This window comes from Macaca mulatta, chromosome 14, assembly GCF_049350105.2.
Source record: "Macaca mulatta isolate MMU2019108-1 chromosome 14, T2T-MMU8v2.0, whole genome shotgun sequence".
In the NCBI taxonomy this organism is placed as follows: domain Eukaryota; kingdom Metazoa; phylum Chordata; class Mammalia; order Primates; family Cercopithecidae; genus Macaca; species Macaca mulatta.
This window is the reverse complement of record NC_133419.1, coordinates 59,564,950-59,579,669: the sequence shown is the minus strand read 5'-3', so window position 1 is coordinate 59,579,669 and position 14,720 is coordinate 59,564,950. Positions and strand designations below refer to the sequence as shown.

Sequence of the window (14,720 nt, the reverse complement as noted above, 5' to 3'; positions counted from 1 at the left end):
CTGCTTATTCCTTCTGGGATCCAGAGAAGAGGGAAGAGTCCCTTCACCCTCTAAGGACATAAGGGGTACCTTGAAACCTTGGCAGCAATGTCCTCACCAAAGAGAAAATACTCCTGACCACCTCCCCCACTATATACAACCTTTTCTGGGGCCCCAGCCCCACAGAAAAAGAATGGGAAAGAAAAATGAGCACAGAATAGAGATTTCCCTTTTATACATATTGCAACAAGTTCTCCATAAAACATTCATCTGAAATAAATTAAAAAGTCCTTTTGCCACTGCCTCGAAACATAAAAAGGAGCCTGTGCCCTAGCCCCAGCCCGGGCCCAGGCCACCCATGGCCCTGATTGTCCATGGAAGAAAGTTAAGGATTGAGGGGCCCATAGCCTGAGATGAGAGGGCCAGATCCTTCCTCTGAAGTCTCCAACAAGAAAGGTGAGGTGACGGCATGAGCCTGGGAGATGGCAGCCAACTCCTTGAGAAATTCAGGGAAAATGACTGCACAGTAGACAGCATTCTTGACTCGAAGAGCCTCACCTTGGCGTTCAGGGGCCCCGCCCCGGGCAGGTAGAACTGGAGTTGAAGCCCCAGGGGAGCCCCCACTTAGGCCAAGTCCTGCTCCGTCTCGCCCAGGCTGAAGGACCAATTGTGCCGTCTGCCGGGCCCTGGTTGGACTGTGTGCATGCCGCAGGAGTAACTCCCCCAAGGATGGCCTCCGGCTCTTCACTGGGAATAAACAGGGGTATCATGAAGGTGCTGGGATCAAGGAACCTCCCTTGGACTGAGAGGGGAGATTCCCCCACCCCCTAGGTTCTTGGACTTCTCCTTTAGGGTTCTGAGGAAATGGAAAAAAGGACAAAATGGACCAGAAATGAACCTCAGGTACCATTTCCTGTCCCATCCCTGAAGTTGACTCTGAGGACTAGAGTGAGGAGTTCTTTCTCACTCTAACACCAAAAATACTACCTGCCCAGCCTTTTTCCCTCTATCCAGCCTCCCCACCCAGCCAACCATCCTTCTCAGTCTTTAACCAATCAACACTTTAGCCACTTCATTCCCAGTTAAGATCCATTCCTTCTCCATGCCCTCTGACCCTGATGAATTCTCCTCTTTCCAATCACTAATCTACCACCACCAAGCTATTTCTCCTCTGTCTACAGCATGCCCTGATTTCATGCTTCCCATCACCCTTTCGAACCAGTCAACCACCTCTTTCCCAGCTTATCTATAACACCCAATCCACATCCTCTGCTCCTACAATACCCACAGGGGCTATATATGCAATTATAGTTCAGTGACAATTTCACTTCTGTCATACTCTACTGTCCCTCCAAAATCTGCTCTTCACCATTCACCACTTCACCATTCACCAGTCCCTGTCCTGCACCAAAGCCTCTCTCCCACTGGTTGCAGTCAATTTCAAGTCAGCTTAGACTCAAGTGAGCCATTCAAAACAATGTCCTCTTGCCTCTAACATTCTGCCTAGATTTCTGGGTCTGGATCCATATCTACTATAAAGGCCTAGATTCTAATAACAATTCCCATTTCCTACATCTAATACTGGCTACAGAAATACTACACCGATCCATTAAATTTGGCATTCAGAGTCCTTCACAATCAGGCTCACACTCCTACAATTTCTTGTCAAACTCTCCACACCCCATCTTGCTTTTGCATCCACATCTATCACCCTGGAACCCTCCAGGCACTTTTCATGCACCTGTAGCTCTCTCTGCCTAAATTTTCTTCTCCCTAATTTTTTCATCATTCTAGGTGAAATTTTATAATCCCCACTTCTCTAGGAAGCCTCCTCTTGATTTGTCTTCCACTGAATCCCAATTTTACTTCCCTTAACTCAACATACTTAATTTATTTCTATGTCTTCTACCTCACACACTAACCTGTGAGCTTAAGGGCTTAGACTGTGTCTTGTCTACCTTGTCTACCTGGCCCCTCTACAGTGACCCCAGCACCAGAACTGTAGAAGGAAGAAATATTTACAATACTAGACCATGAAGAAATCATGCAAAAGAACTTTACCTGAGACTTCACAGCTGTGCAGTAACTTTTGTGGTACTCTCTTCCCAACCCGTACACTTTTCTCATTAAGCCTCCACCTCTGCTTTCAGCGTATCATTTTGCCTTCTACTTTGATTAGTAAATAAAGAATGATGTGAAATCCCTTTCTCCTCTATACTTCACAACTACACTGGCACCTGTCAGTTCCTTCTTGCTCTCTGCTCATTTTCCTCAAAGGGAGAAAAACAAAAAGCCTTTTCCTGTCCAAAGTTAATCCTTTTCTATTGTTCTAGATCCCATTACTCCCAACACCTTTAGGACCTTCCTACTTCTGGTATTACATTCCTCTAGTCACTCTCCAGATTGTACATTCTTTGAAGGCAGAAATTACATCTTGTACCTCCCTGAATTCCCTGTACCAAAGACAATGCCCGGCACACATGGCAAATGTTCAAGATACTTGTTAAGCGAAAAGTCTAGATTTAAAACTTCATAACCACATTTAATTCTTCCTCCTTCCTTACACCACTCACCAAACTCTACCAACACTTCCTTCTCATTTCTGCCTCATTAAATGCTTCCCTTCCATGTCCACTATTCTAATTCAAGCCTCCCTGGTAACATCTACATATGGCAGAAGCCTCCTGATGCTTCCTGACTCTTTTCTCCTAGCTTGACTTCATCTGAGCTAACATAGTAATCTCTCCACTTCCAGATTTAGAACTTCCAGTGGTTTTTCACTGCCTAAAACATCCCAACTTCTACTCTGAGAAATTGAGCTCCAGCCAAATCTCTCTAGCCTTACTACCAACTATTCCACCATCTTTTAAATCCCCTACTCCAACTAAACAGTCCAGGATCTCTCCTGAAAAAAAAAGATTCCCCACTCCTTTGCCTACTTAAGTCCTACCCAGCTCTCAAGGCCCATGTCAAATGTCATGTCCTTTACAAAGCTGTAATAATATCGCAACCTAGAGACTACTCTGTCCTCTTTCTTGTCCCCAAATTCTAGAGTAGTTTTTGCTAGAACTTCTCATCTGGCTCTTAATAGATAGAACTATGTTCTATCCTCTGACCAGAAGCCTGAAAACAAACATGAAGACTCAATTTTCTATAACTCACCAGGTCTTGGCACAACATTTCACTCTTAATAAGAGCTCAATTAACCTGGGTTAATAGGCTATTTAGGGAGGGCAGGTACAGGTGTGGTGGGATAGGCCTCACCTAGGGGATCAGAACGGCGCGGGGCAGGTCCTGCTGCAGGGCCCTCAGCCCAGTCCAACTTGCCACGGGCAATGAGGTACTTCTTGGCTTTGGATAGCAGTGCTGGGAAGTCCTCCTGGGAAGCCGCAAAGTTCTCAATCTTATTCTTCACAGAGCCCAGCACCTATGAAGCACACCTTCATGACATTTCTGAGCACCTCTAGACTGATACAGTCCTTTCTAGTCCCACTGGACCTGTTCCCAGCCCACCCACGGTCACTCCAGCTGCGGGCCAGGCCCACCATGGAGCCTGGATGCACCCACGCATGCATGCATCGCACACCTGCAGCAGGGACTTGACACTGGGCTGGAAGACCATGTTGGTGTTGAGCAGGAAAGAGCGGAGCAGGGGCTGGGGGTGACAGGCCAGCTGGGCCACCAGCCCCGTCAGCAGGAAGTTGACATAGACGGAGTTCTGCAGCATGTTCTCGAGTTTGGCAAAGAGCACAGCCATGAAGGGGCCTGGGTTGGGGGGGAGGTGGGCACAAGGATACAAGGCCTGAACACAATGCACGTCACACGCATTCCTCCCCAAAACAAGAGACCCCCACCAGATGAAAATTTTTTGTATGTCAGCCTCTGGGTATGTTTAAATATCCTGTGGCCACCTATTCTGGAGGAAATAAGATGGCAGACACCATATGGACCCACAAGATTCCAGATGCCAGCTTTACACACATTCAAGCTGACAAGCCAGATCTTAGGCTCTGAAGTCTGAGAGATCTGGTTTCATTGGCTTTGCCCTTTACTAGTTTGGACAGGTCAAAACTTTCCAAGCCTTATTTCCTAGTTCGTAAAATAGGAAAATATACCTACCTCATAAGGTGATGAATAGTTATCAATATAAAGCATTTAGCCTCAGATATGGCAAATTTTAAGTGTTCAATTACAATCGTAGATACAATTACATACTCTGTTTTTATAAAAGACTCACCCAAGAGGCACAACAGAAGAACAAATAGGTTGATAAAGTAACTAGGTCCAAAAAGAAATAGGTTCCACAAAAAACGGAGGATAACACTAAACCTGCTCAGAAAGAAAGCTAGAAGACGGTGTTGCAAAGACAAAGTAACTATGTGAGCCAATTTAAAGTTAGGGAAAAAAAATCTTTGGAGGACCAGAGAAGACATCAGTTTTGTCTTTCAGAAGCTGGGAACCAAGAAGGTGGAACAGAATATGTAGTAAAAGGATAGCTTAGTGCAGGGGCAGAGAAACTGACTGAGGACAGACCCTTTGGTGGGAGAGAAGGGAAGGGAAAGGATCAGTATTATCCACTGGGAAAACTGACCTCAGCTAAGCCAGATCACCAGCAGTAGGCCTCTATAGCCATCAAGTCCTTCTGATCAGTGATTTTTTTGGCGAAAGGGAGTATATCTAAGAACTGTACTATGAATTGAGACAGAAGAATGATGGAGGGCAGGATGGAGTGAATCCTGAAAAAGATCCTAAAACATTTTTCACTCCAGGGGCACATGTCTAACATTAGCTTCAAAACAACTCTAGCTTAACAGAGTCCTAAGATACCCCATAATTTTGTCCTATTCCTTTCATTTCCTGGAATTTTCTTGCCCAAAAAAAAAAAAAAAATTCGAAAAGCTCAGATAAGTTTACCAAAGGAAAACAAGACAAAAGCTTCAACTAATACTTCAAGAGTGTGGTAAAACCTGCACGTTACCGCCTGGTGGTACTGAGCTGAAAGGAATAGAGCAGAGGCTAAATAAATGGAAAGACAGATTTTTTGTAGGAGGCAAGAGGGAATTGGCACAACTCCATGGCAGAAGCCCTGGTGCTATATGAGCAGGATGGCCAGCATCTCCCAGGCCCAGTCAGGACATGAACTTATCAAGGCATGACAATCTGACTATGAACCTATGAACAAATGGAAGATGAGTGTTTGCCTTAGTCAACTTAAATCTGCTATGCACCCAGAGATCCTAGTGAAAAGCTACCACTTGCTGAGTTCTCACAATGTGCCATAATTGTAGTAAATGATTTATATGCATCTATAGCAGAGATGGAAACGTAAGGTATGCATAATCCAAGGCCTGTGATCTTAGCCTTAGCCATTATTTCTCAGAGGTGGGTTTGTTTTTTGTTTGGTTTTCTGGTTTTCCTGGCCTGAGGTTTGGAATGGCGGGGCAAGCTGGCTCTCATACAAAAACAAAGAGGAGTTAGTCCAACCACTCAGATCAAGTCTAGCTCCAGGGCATCCTTGAGAGTCCAAATGAACTCCACCAGGGAGCTCAGGGCCACGTTTTGTCATCTGCCTTCGAAGAGACTGCACCCCATCTGCTTAAGACAGTCTTAGTGCTAGTAGACAGTCATGGTAACCAAGAAGGTACAAGGAAGTGAACGGGAAAAACTTGAAATCAAGTTCTTCTTTAAAGAGATGGGGAGGAAGGAGCTGAGTAGGGAGAAAAATACCAGAAGGTTAACCCTAGGCCCCAGGAGAGCTGACAGAAAACCGAATACCCAGACACACTGGAGGGAATGGCATAGAGAGTGTTTACAGGTGCCTCTCCATACAGGACAGCACATATATCTTCCATATGGTTCAGAAATATTGTTGTGATTCACCAGGAAACACCAAACACAGAATATCCTAATTACAAATCACAGGAAATGGCCAGACTAAGGAAAGAGGAGGAACATGCACATAGGACAGACATACAAGACTCAGATATAAGTCAATACTCAAACCAGCACAAGCATGGAAGACATACAGACAGACACAGGGACACAAGTATGACATGACATGTATCTGGAAGTGATGCAAGCAGGATGGATAAGGGACTAGGCAAGTACACAGAAATGACATGGCCAAGAGGTCCAAGAAACCAGCACAAACATGTCGAGAACATGCAAAGAGTACACAGAAGGGAAGGCCTAGGCTAAGTAGCTTACCAGTGAAGGGCTGGCTTGGCAGTTGGTTGAGAGTCCGCAAAGGGCTGCTGAGGAAGGGTCCAGGGGGCTCAGGGGGAGAGGTGAAGCTCTCATAGGCCTCCTCCTCCTCAAGGGGCAGTGGAGGTTCTAAGGGGGACTCTGAGCCAGTTCCCCCATTGCTCAATGCCACCTCTAGCTCCCGGAGCTCCTGCCCAAAGCCCTCCAGTCCTGCCATGCCCTCGGAGGTGCCCTCTAGCAGTTCCCCAACTCCCTCCTTTGGCACCAGACGAACCTTCTTGGCCCCCTCAGGCCATGATCCTGGCACTCCATTGAGCTGGAGAGGGGGCAGGTGACCAGGGCCCTCCCCTGCACCCCCAGCCAGCCCCCTACTCCCCAGCTCTTCCTTCTCCCCTTCCCCCACATTGTTCCTGTCCTCCTCAGGCAGTAGGCTGCGTTTCTTAGTCCGGGAGCCAAAAGGACTGGGCTCAGGAGAGGGCCGCTCGCCATCATAGGGGGCAGACCAGGTACGACAGGCTCGGACACAGCGATCCACACCACGACGTGCCTCACGCAGATACTCCAGGTAATTGTCTTCCAGCTCTCCAGGCTCCTCTGCAGGGGTAGGCCATCGGCCAGGGCTGGAGGCTGGGGATGCAGAAAGCCCTGGTGAGCAAGGGGCTGGGCCTGGAGACTCAGAGCCACCCAGGCTCTGCTGCCGCAGGAAGAGAGCCAGACGAGATGGTGTGGAGGGCCGGGATACTGTCACCACAGAAGAGGAGTCCACACTTGGGCTTCCAGGACCTGCAAAGGGAAAAAATATAAGAGAAATCAAGGAGACATAGGTTCAGGAGGAGAGATAAGACACCTCGAGAGACTAAGAAAGAAGACAATAAGAAGGCAGAAACACTGAACCTATTCAGACAGCTAACTCTCCAACCTCCTAATTAACCTTATCCTCATCCACCACTCCCACTCACCACCATCACCACTGAAGAAACAATGGAAACAGGAAGAGTATACGACTAGAGAGAAGAACAAGAATAGCTTTGCCCAGAAGTCCCACTCTAATTTTCTTTGGTGAGTGTTAAGGATCCTCCCTGCAAGACACCCTCATCAACCTCCCCAAAGACAGAATGTCATTCATGGCCATCTTCCTCCCCTCACCCCAGCCCATCCTTGTTACGCTCCCCCAGAACCCAGGCCATACCCGTGATGTCCTCCCTTCTCCCTGTCTCTCTGCTAGGCCCACCTCGTGCCCATGAGGCATGCTCTGGACGAGGTGGGCTGGGGGCGTGGTGCCGACAACAGCGAGGGATTAGGGAGAGAAACTTGTCAGCTGCTCGTCCATATAGGTCTACATCACGCACAGCTGGCTTCTGGCTCAGCATAACGTGGTTACATGGAACAAGATACCTGAGAAAGACAACACAAAGGGGACACAGGGTAGATCAGGAAGGAAGGACAGGGCCTAGAAGAACATCAGGCCAATGAAACTGTATGGTTAAGCCAGGCTCTAAGTGGAAACTCATGAGCAACCCCAATACAGCCCATTGCCCCAGCAATGCACAAGACTCTGAGGCTTCAGGGTCAGCCATCCCTCAGCCCTGCCCCAACAGATACCTGAGAACCAGCTGCAGCAGGACATCCTCACAGCTGAGGTTCAGGAGGGTCCTGAAGAGACTCAGAGAGACCATGCAGAGCTGGGTGGGGGAGTGGAGGGGAGGAAGGGAGTCACCATAAGAGCTCTCTGCCCTCCAAGCCATTCACCAAATGGGAACCCCCCAACCCCAAGTTGGCCAACCAACCACTCCTAGAGGAACTCCTAGAGGCCCATGCACCACGCATAGCACATAAGTCATTCAAGTATTAGCTAGATGATCACAAGATCTTTGTGAGCAAGACTTTACTGTTCATACAAATGAAGCATCTCAGACCCAATGGACTTCTACAGACTCTCTAGCTACAAATACCTGGTCAGCAGAGACTCCAGCAACACTTGAATGAAAGTCCATGAGAAGAGACTCTAAGAAATACTGTGATTGAGTGAATGACTAACAGGACAACAGAAACATGGTAATTAAGTGAATGCCTGCCAGAAGGGACTGTAGCAACACAGTAACTGAATGCCTACCAATAAGAAACTAGAGGGAACCCGGAAGATTCCCAACTGGGAAGTAGGTGGGGCTGCAAATATGAAGTCTGAGTCACCTCTCTAACACTAGTGTATCTCTCAGAAGGCAGGATGAAGAACAACTCAAGGGCAGCTGACAGGAAAAGGAAAAAGTAGGTGGGTCAAGATTAAAGGAAACCTTTAATTTTAGAAAAGGAAGAAGGTTAGTTCATCTCTGACTAGGCAAAGAAAACACAAATGTAACCTCTCCCTCACTTCTCTGAATCTTCCTAGCACTATCTCTAAGCTTCCCTTATAGCAAGTGTGTCAGAAACCTTGAGCTCCCTGAAGATACAACAAATGGGTCTTGGTCTAGGGCACTACCTGAACAGTTTAGGCATTCATTATTTGCTAAATGACCATGAGAGAATTAAAAGTCAACCACACAACAAGAAAAACACATGATAGCAGTTCACATTTTGAACAGCATGGATGTTCAGAAGGCTATCCTAAATGACCACTTTAGCTAGCAATGAAAAAATTCAGACTCACTGAAAAGTAGTAAGTAGATAGAAAAGTGGTCCCTCAAAGATGTCCACATCCTAATCTCCAGACCCTAAAAATATTTCACCTTATGTGGCAGAGACAACTTCGCAAATGTGATTAAGATTATGGAATTTGAGATGAGATTATCCTAGGTATCCACAGATAATAGAGATCCACAGGTATCTATTATCTATGGATGAAAGGGGGCCATGAGCCAAGGAATCTGGTTGCTCTACAGGCTGAGAATGTTCTTCAGTTGTCAACCAGCAAGAAAACAGAGATCTCAATCCCACAGCTGCTAGAAAATTAATTCTGCCAATAGAAATAAGTAAGGAAATGGATCCTCCCCTACGGCCTCCTGAAAGGAGATCGGGTCTCAGGATGGGATCAGACACAGATCCCATCCCCCCAAATTTTGATTTTAGCCTGGCAAGATCCATGTCATACGTATGACCTACAAAACTGTAAGACAATAAATCTGTTTTAAGCATTAGGTTTGATAATTGGTTATGACAGCAATAGGAAATAAACACAGGCTGGTTAGCCAAAATTAGTCACTTCAAGGCACACAGGCTATATAAGTTACAAAGTCAAGCCAAAGAATCAAGCTTGAAAGGACCACAGTGGAAAGGAAAGCATCTGCATGTTCAACACGGGCATCCTGAAATTAGAAGAGATCTGTTCCTCCAAGAACCAGGAACCAAGAAGAAACATCCCAAGAACATGTAAGGCTCCTAAGACCAGGGGACCAAATGGGAGCCTAATAGAAACAACTACTAAAAATAAATGAAAGATAGCAAGTAAGAATCAAAATTAGGGTAAGTTAAGACAAAAGGAAGATGGATAGAAACAACAGATAAAACCTCAAAAAGAAAATCAACTGTCTCTAAACATGAACAGGAAAATCTGAGGCCAATCATGGCCTAATTTCAGCATAATGAGGGAAAAAAAATACTTCTGGTATCTTTGTAAAATTAAAGCTTTAATACCTATTCCCTATTGGTTCCAATAAATCTTAACCCAAGGCATCTATCATGATTACTTTTTGGAAAATTTTAAAAATACACATGCCCTGAGCCTACTCCCAAAGATTCAAGAAATCTGAGGTACAGCTCAGAAGCTGTTGTAGTTATTAGTTGCCATCTTCAAAGATTCATAGATGTTTCTAAAGTATACACTTGGTTTGTAAACACTGGTTTAATCAATCAGTCTGGAATATTTCTTATACACCCTAACTTAGCTTCAGAAACTGCACCTATACAAAACACAGCTATCCAGGAAACTGACCTGGAACTCTACTACCAAGTACCTCATTATCTCGAAGTTTTCCAGAGCCCTTAGTGATGAAAGAACTTCTATTTTAAACACATGGATCCAGGGAACTTTAACTTATAATAAAAAAAGGAAGCAAAAATGGTCCCAGAGGCAAAATAAATGCCATGAAGTCCATGGCAAAATTAATGCTTTATTCTCCTAGAAAGGCTTAAGTCTTTATAACTTGGAATCTATCCACTCCCATGTTATATATATTTCTATTTGTTAATATCCAAAGTTCTTGCCATGATCTTCCAGGTCATGCATGATCTGAATTTTTCTCCTCTATTTTTATCTCATTCCTTTCTTCCCCTTGCTCACTACACCTCTAGTCTTTCATTTCCTCAAACATGTTAAGCCCTTCCCCCATTTGATGTCCTTTGCATGCTGTTCCCTTTGTTTTTCTGTTCTTCTATTTGATCAGTAAGTTAACTCCTTTATAATCTTTATGTCTCAGTTCAATGTCATCTCTTCAGAGAGGTCTTCCTTGACCACCCTATTATTTCTAAGCAGGTTTTTCATAACCCTGACCACAACTTATTAATGTGTTTGCTTGTCTGTCTTCTCTACAAAGTAAGCTTCAGGAAGTCAGCAGCAACAATGTCTACCTTATTTATCATTGTATCTCCAGTACCAGCAAACAGTATGGCACACAGTGAATGTTCAATAAAAATGTTTAGAAAGAAGGAGCAAAAGTAGATAGATGGGTGGATGAGTGCTCCAAGTAATAGTTCAAAAGCAGCAAATCCAAAGAAGAAAGAAGGTAAGCATATCAGTAGCACCTGGATCATCTATCAAAGCAGACACATAACCTAAAGTGCTCTCAAGTCACCCATAGCAGGCCACAGAGTGACAAACAGTTTAAGAGAACTCAGGCCAATACTACATTACAAACACAGTACAGTAGCAAAACCTATAGTCATGATGAACAGCCAAAGTCATCCAGAAAAGGTGACTGTGTTCTAGATTCATCTATTATAAAAGCAGGGGAATAGATTAAAATATGTACCCGAAATGGTTAAAAGTTTAATGCTGGAAAGTTAATGCCACTTAATTTTGAGGTGACTGCTGGAGATAAAGGTAAAAGAAGGGCAGGAATACCCTCCCAGAACAAAGGTCAGAGAGAGAAGATGGCTCATCCACGTAAGCCCGGACAGGGGTAAGGGCCATACCCGGGAGTTGCTGCCAATACGGGCAACGAGGGTGTCGAGGATGGTGTGGGTGTCATGCCGGTGCAACAACAGGAATCGCAGGAAGGTACGGAGCAAAGCAGGCTCTGAGATACTCCGTAGGAAAAGTTCCAGATAGGCGGTACTGGCGATCATCTCCTCCACAGAGGTCTGGACAAAAAGAAGGGAAAGTCTGGAAATGTACAGCTTCCCTGCACATACAGGGCCATGCTCCCTGGATTCTAAGACAAATCAGGAGCAGACAGGGGAAAAGGGAGGAGTACTCTACCCACCACCTCCTACATTAGTCCTGGCACTGAAGTTACCACTGCAGCTTAGCCCCTTATCTGCCTTGCCACCCAGGACTCTCACCTTGTGCAAGGCAGGACCCATGACAGGCACCAGGAACCCATTATGGATATAATCAACCAACTGCTTCTGCACCAGGGGGTGAGCCACCTGTAGGAGTGTAAGAAAGAACCGGGAGGGTTATGAGGCAACCACTGCCTGGAAGGGAGTAGAACAGTGCACTACAGAGAGGCACCCTACTTCCAAGATGGAAAAATGACAGAACTCCAGGGAATATATCCCTTCCTACCTCATCTCCCAAGAATGATCAAGGGCCAGACTTCCAGGAAACTCCAGTCCTACCTGAATTACTGCATTGCAGAACTCTAGGGAACTCATGAAGAGTGCAAGGGCTGGCACTCCCAGCCAGTCTTCCCGTCGCAGACAGTGCCAATCATCCCCTGGAACCTCAATCTTTCGAGGCAGTGATGAGTACAGGGCACTGAGCCCTGTGGCCAGCACCTATGAGAAGTTACCAAAGCCTCATATATAAAATATATTTATAAAATATAGAAAGTGGAATAGGGGAGCTATTAATCCAGACTTTTGATGGGAATAGGGGTATAAGTTATTACCAAAGCAAGCATTTGGCTACCCAATGTGCTGGAAACTCACCTAGAATTCACGAGCCTACGAAAAGCCTTAGTATCTGCCCTATCCATCTAAGCCCATGACTCATCCCCACTACAACTCCAGGGGGCTGCTTTCAAATCCAGGAACTATTTCCTAGAGGAACGGGCCCTGGTACATAGCCTCTCCCCCTCTCCTGGATAGGAAGGTGCTGTCCAGTATCTACATGCCATACCCTACCCTCCATGCCAGGGGGTGCTAACCGGGCAGAAGTAAGAGTGATCCGCGATGTAGCGGCCCACAGTGGGGCTCCCAGCTGACAAAGCCATGAGAAGAAGTAGGGCATCACGGGCCTGCTGGCCCAAGGTGCCCTCTCGATGTACAAAAGGGACAAGGCGAGAAAAGAGAAGAAGACGGGGAGCAGCTCCAGGCTCAGGAGGTGGCTGCAGGAAGAACTCGAGCAATGAAGGCTCCTGGGCCACACAAACACACAGCTGGCTGAGAAGTAGCACCAAGCCTTCATCCAGTGCTGGACTACTGGGCACAGGGCGGCCACAGGCATCCAGCAGAGTGAGCAGAGCCTCACGAACTGGACCATGCCGCAACAGTGGCTGGCGAGCTTCGCTCACTAGCATCTCGAATAGTTTCAGTTGCTCAGCCCGCCGTTCCTCGACCCCATCCCCAAGCTCATCCCATTGCAGCTGCCATGTCAACACACGGGTCAGCAGATCCTCGTGCAGCGCAAACTCCAGCAGGGGGCCAGGGCCTGTGGGGGTCGAAGGAACTGCACGATCCTCTGCCAGCAGTGTCAACATCTGGTAAGTGTGGTTGCGCACAGCACTGAGATCATCTGCACCCCCAGGAGCTGCCCGAGGGCCTTGCCGCTCCAGGATTCGCACCACCTAGAGAAAAAGGACAGAAGATGGAAGGAATCTAAGTTGATAAGGTGACTAAATGGGATGAGGAGAATACAGAAGGTTGGGAGAACTCAGGTGGTCAGCAGACGAAGCCCTGTGCCATACAGTCTCCTACCTGGGACCAGTGATTCTTGAAGACCATGAGGCAGGTCTCAGGGTCAGCCATGACTGGGGTTTGAAGATTGGCCCCTTGAGGTATACGGTGCCCAGGGCCCCGGGAGGCCAGTCTGCTCAGCCAATTCATCCTCTCCATGAGGCAGGCTGGGCAGGACTGGCAGCCAGAGGCCTGTACTTTGAGGATTTGCCAGCTGGAGGTTTTCTCCACTTGCGTCTCCAGTCTGCTTCATCCGGTCTGTAGGAGCCAGTAGCTGCCCATGGAGCCAGAGGTTATACCAGGCTGGAATGGCAAGCCATGAGGTCACTGGCCAGTCCAGATTTCTAAATCTAATTCAGAGAAGAGATAATGGAAGGGATAAATAGAAGCTCACTTTCCAGAACTCAGACCCACCACCCCACTGAAAACTCCACACACCTATACATACATACACACACACGCACGCACACGCGCACACACACAGTCAGCAACTGACATGTCTAAAACAGAACTCAGATTTCTACCACCAAACCTGTTACTCCTTCAACTTTCTCCATCTCAAAAGAAAATGATACCAAAATTCACCTAAATGCTCAAGCTGAAAACGTGCACATTATCCTTCTTTTTTCTTTTCTTTACTTCCAATATCCAGTTCATCAGCAAACCCTATCATCTCTACCTTCAAAATAGGTCTCACTATTGCAGTAGCTTCCAATCTGGCCTCCATGATTCCTTTATTATCCTCCTGAGAGTTATCACAACAACCAGAGTGATATTTTTAAAACCTAAATTATATGACCTGTCCTCTGTTGAATACTCTCCAATAATTTCCTAACACACTATAATAGTTCAAATTCCTTATCTTGGCCTACAGGAGCCTAAATAATGTAATCTGTATAACTTCCTACCATTCTCCTTCTCACTCACACTTTAGTGACACAGGCCTTCTTGAATACTTTTTGTTCCCTCTGCCTAGACTAGAATGTCCTTCTCCTGCTCTTCACATTGCTGTCATTGCTCATTTTTTTGTTTGTTTGTTTGTTTTCAAATGTTATCTCCCCAGAGAGGCCCTGCTTAACAATTCTATCTAAATAGCACATCTTCTCACCTTCACTCTCTAGCTTCCTAATCCTTTCTTCTTAGCAGTTTCACTCTCGGAAATGATTTATTTATTTGTCTATCTTCCACACATTAGGTAGCTTCTTGGAGGGCAGGGTTTATCTTATTGTGTCTGTTGTATCCCCAGGGCCTAGGGACTCAATAAATATTTGTTGAATGTATAAATGCTGAAGTAAATGAGTGAGTGAATGAATGAATGAATGAATGAATGAACAACCAGTCAAGAAATCCAGCCTTGATCTGACTCTAGCCCTCTGGGACTACTGAAGAAGAAATGTCTTTCTGTCTATCACAGGTGCTTCCCTAGAAACCTACCCAGTGACCCATGGGAGATGAGCAAATAGACCCTTAACTGACTGAATACTCTT

At 46.1% G+C, this 14,720-nt stretch overlaps 1 protein-coding gene across 41 annotated transcripts in view; it reads right to left on the bottom strand.

The window, feature by feature from the left end:
- Nucleotides 1-14,720, bottom strand: part of FHIP1B (FHF complex subunit HOOK interacting protein 1B) — a 32,802-nt gene that overhangs the window by 9,300 nt on the left and 8,782 nt on the right. For 14 of the 41 annotated variants that reach the window (XM_077960737.1, XM_077960740.1, XM_077960735.1 and 11 more), the window contains 11 exons: nucleotides 13,255-13,583; nucleotides 12,486-13,124; nucleotides 11,956-12,114; nucleotides 11,677-11,763; nucleotides 11,308-11,475; nucleotides 7,786-7,865; nucleotides 7,415-7,578; nucleotides 6,187-6,966; nucleotides 3,566-3,744; nucleotides 3,244-3,406; nucleotides 198-726 (listed from right to left, as the gene is read on the bottom strand). In XM_077960737.1, coding sequence (XP_077816863.1) covers nucleotides 365-726; nucleotides 3,244-3,406; nucleotides 3,566-3,744; nucleotides 6,187-6,966; nucleotides 7,415-7,578; nucleotides 7,786-7,865; nucleotides 11,308-11,475; nucleotides 11,677-11,763; nucleotides 11,956-12,114; nucleotides 12,486-13,124; nucleotides 13,255-13,392 — 2,919 coding nt within the window. In that variant the 5' untranslated portion in view covers nucleotides 13,393-13,583 and the 3' untranslated portion in view covers nucleotides 198-364. 41 annotated transcript variants of the gene reach the window in all.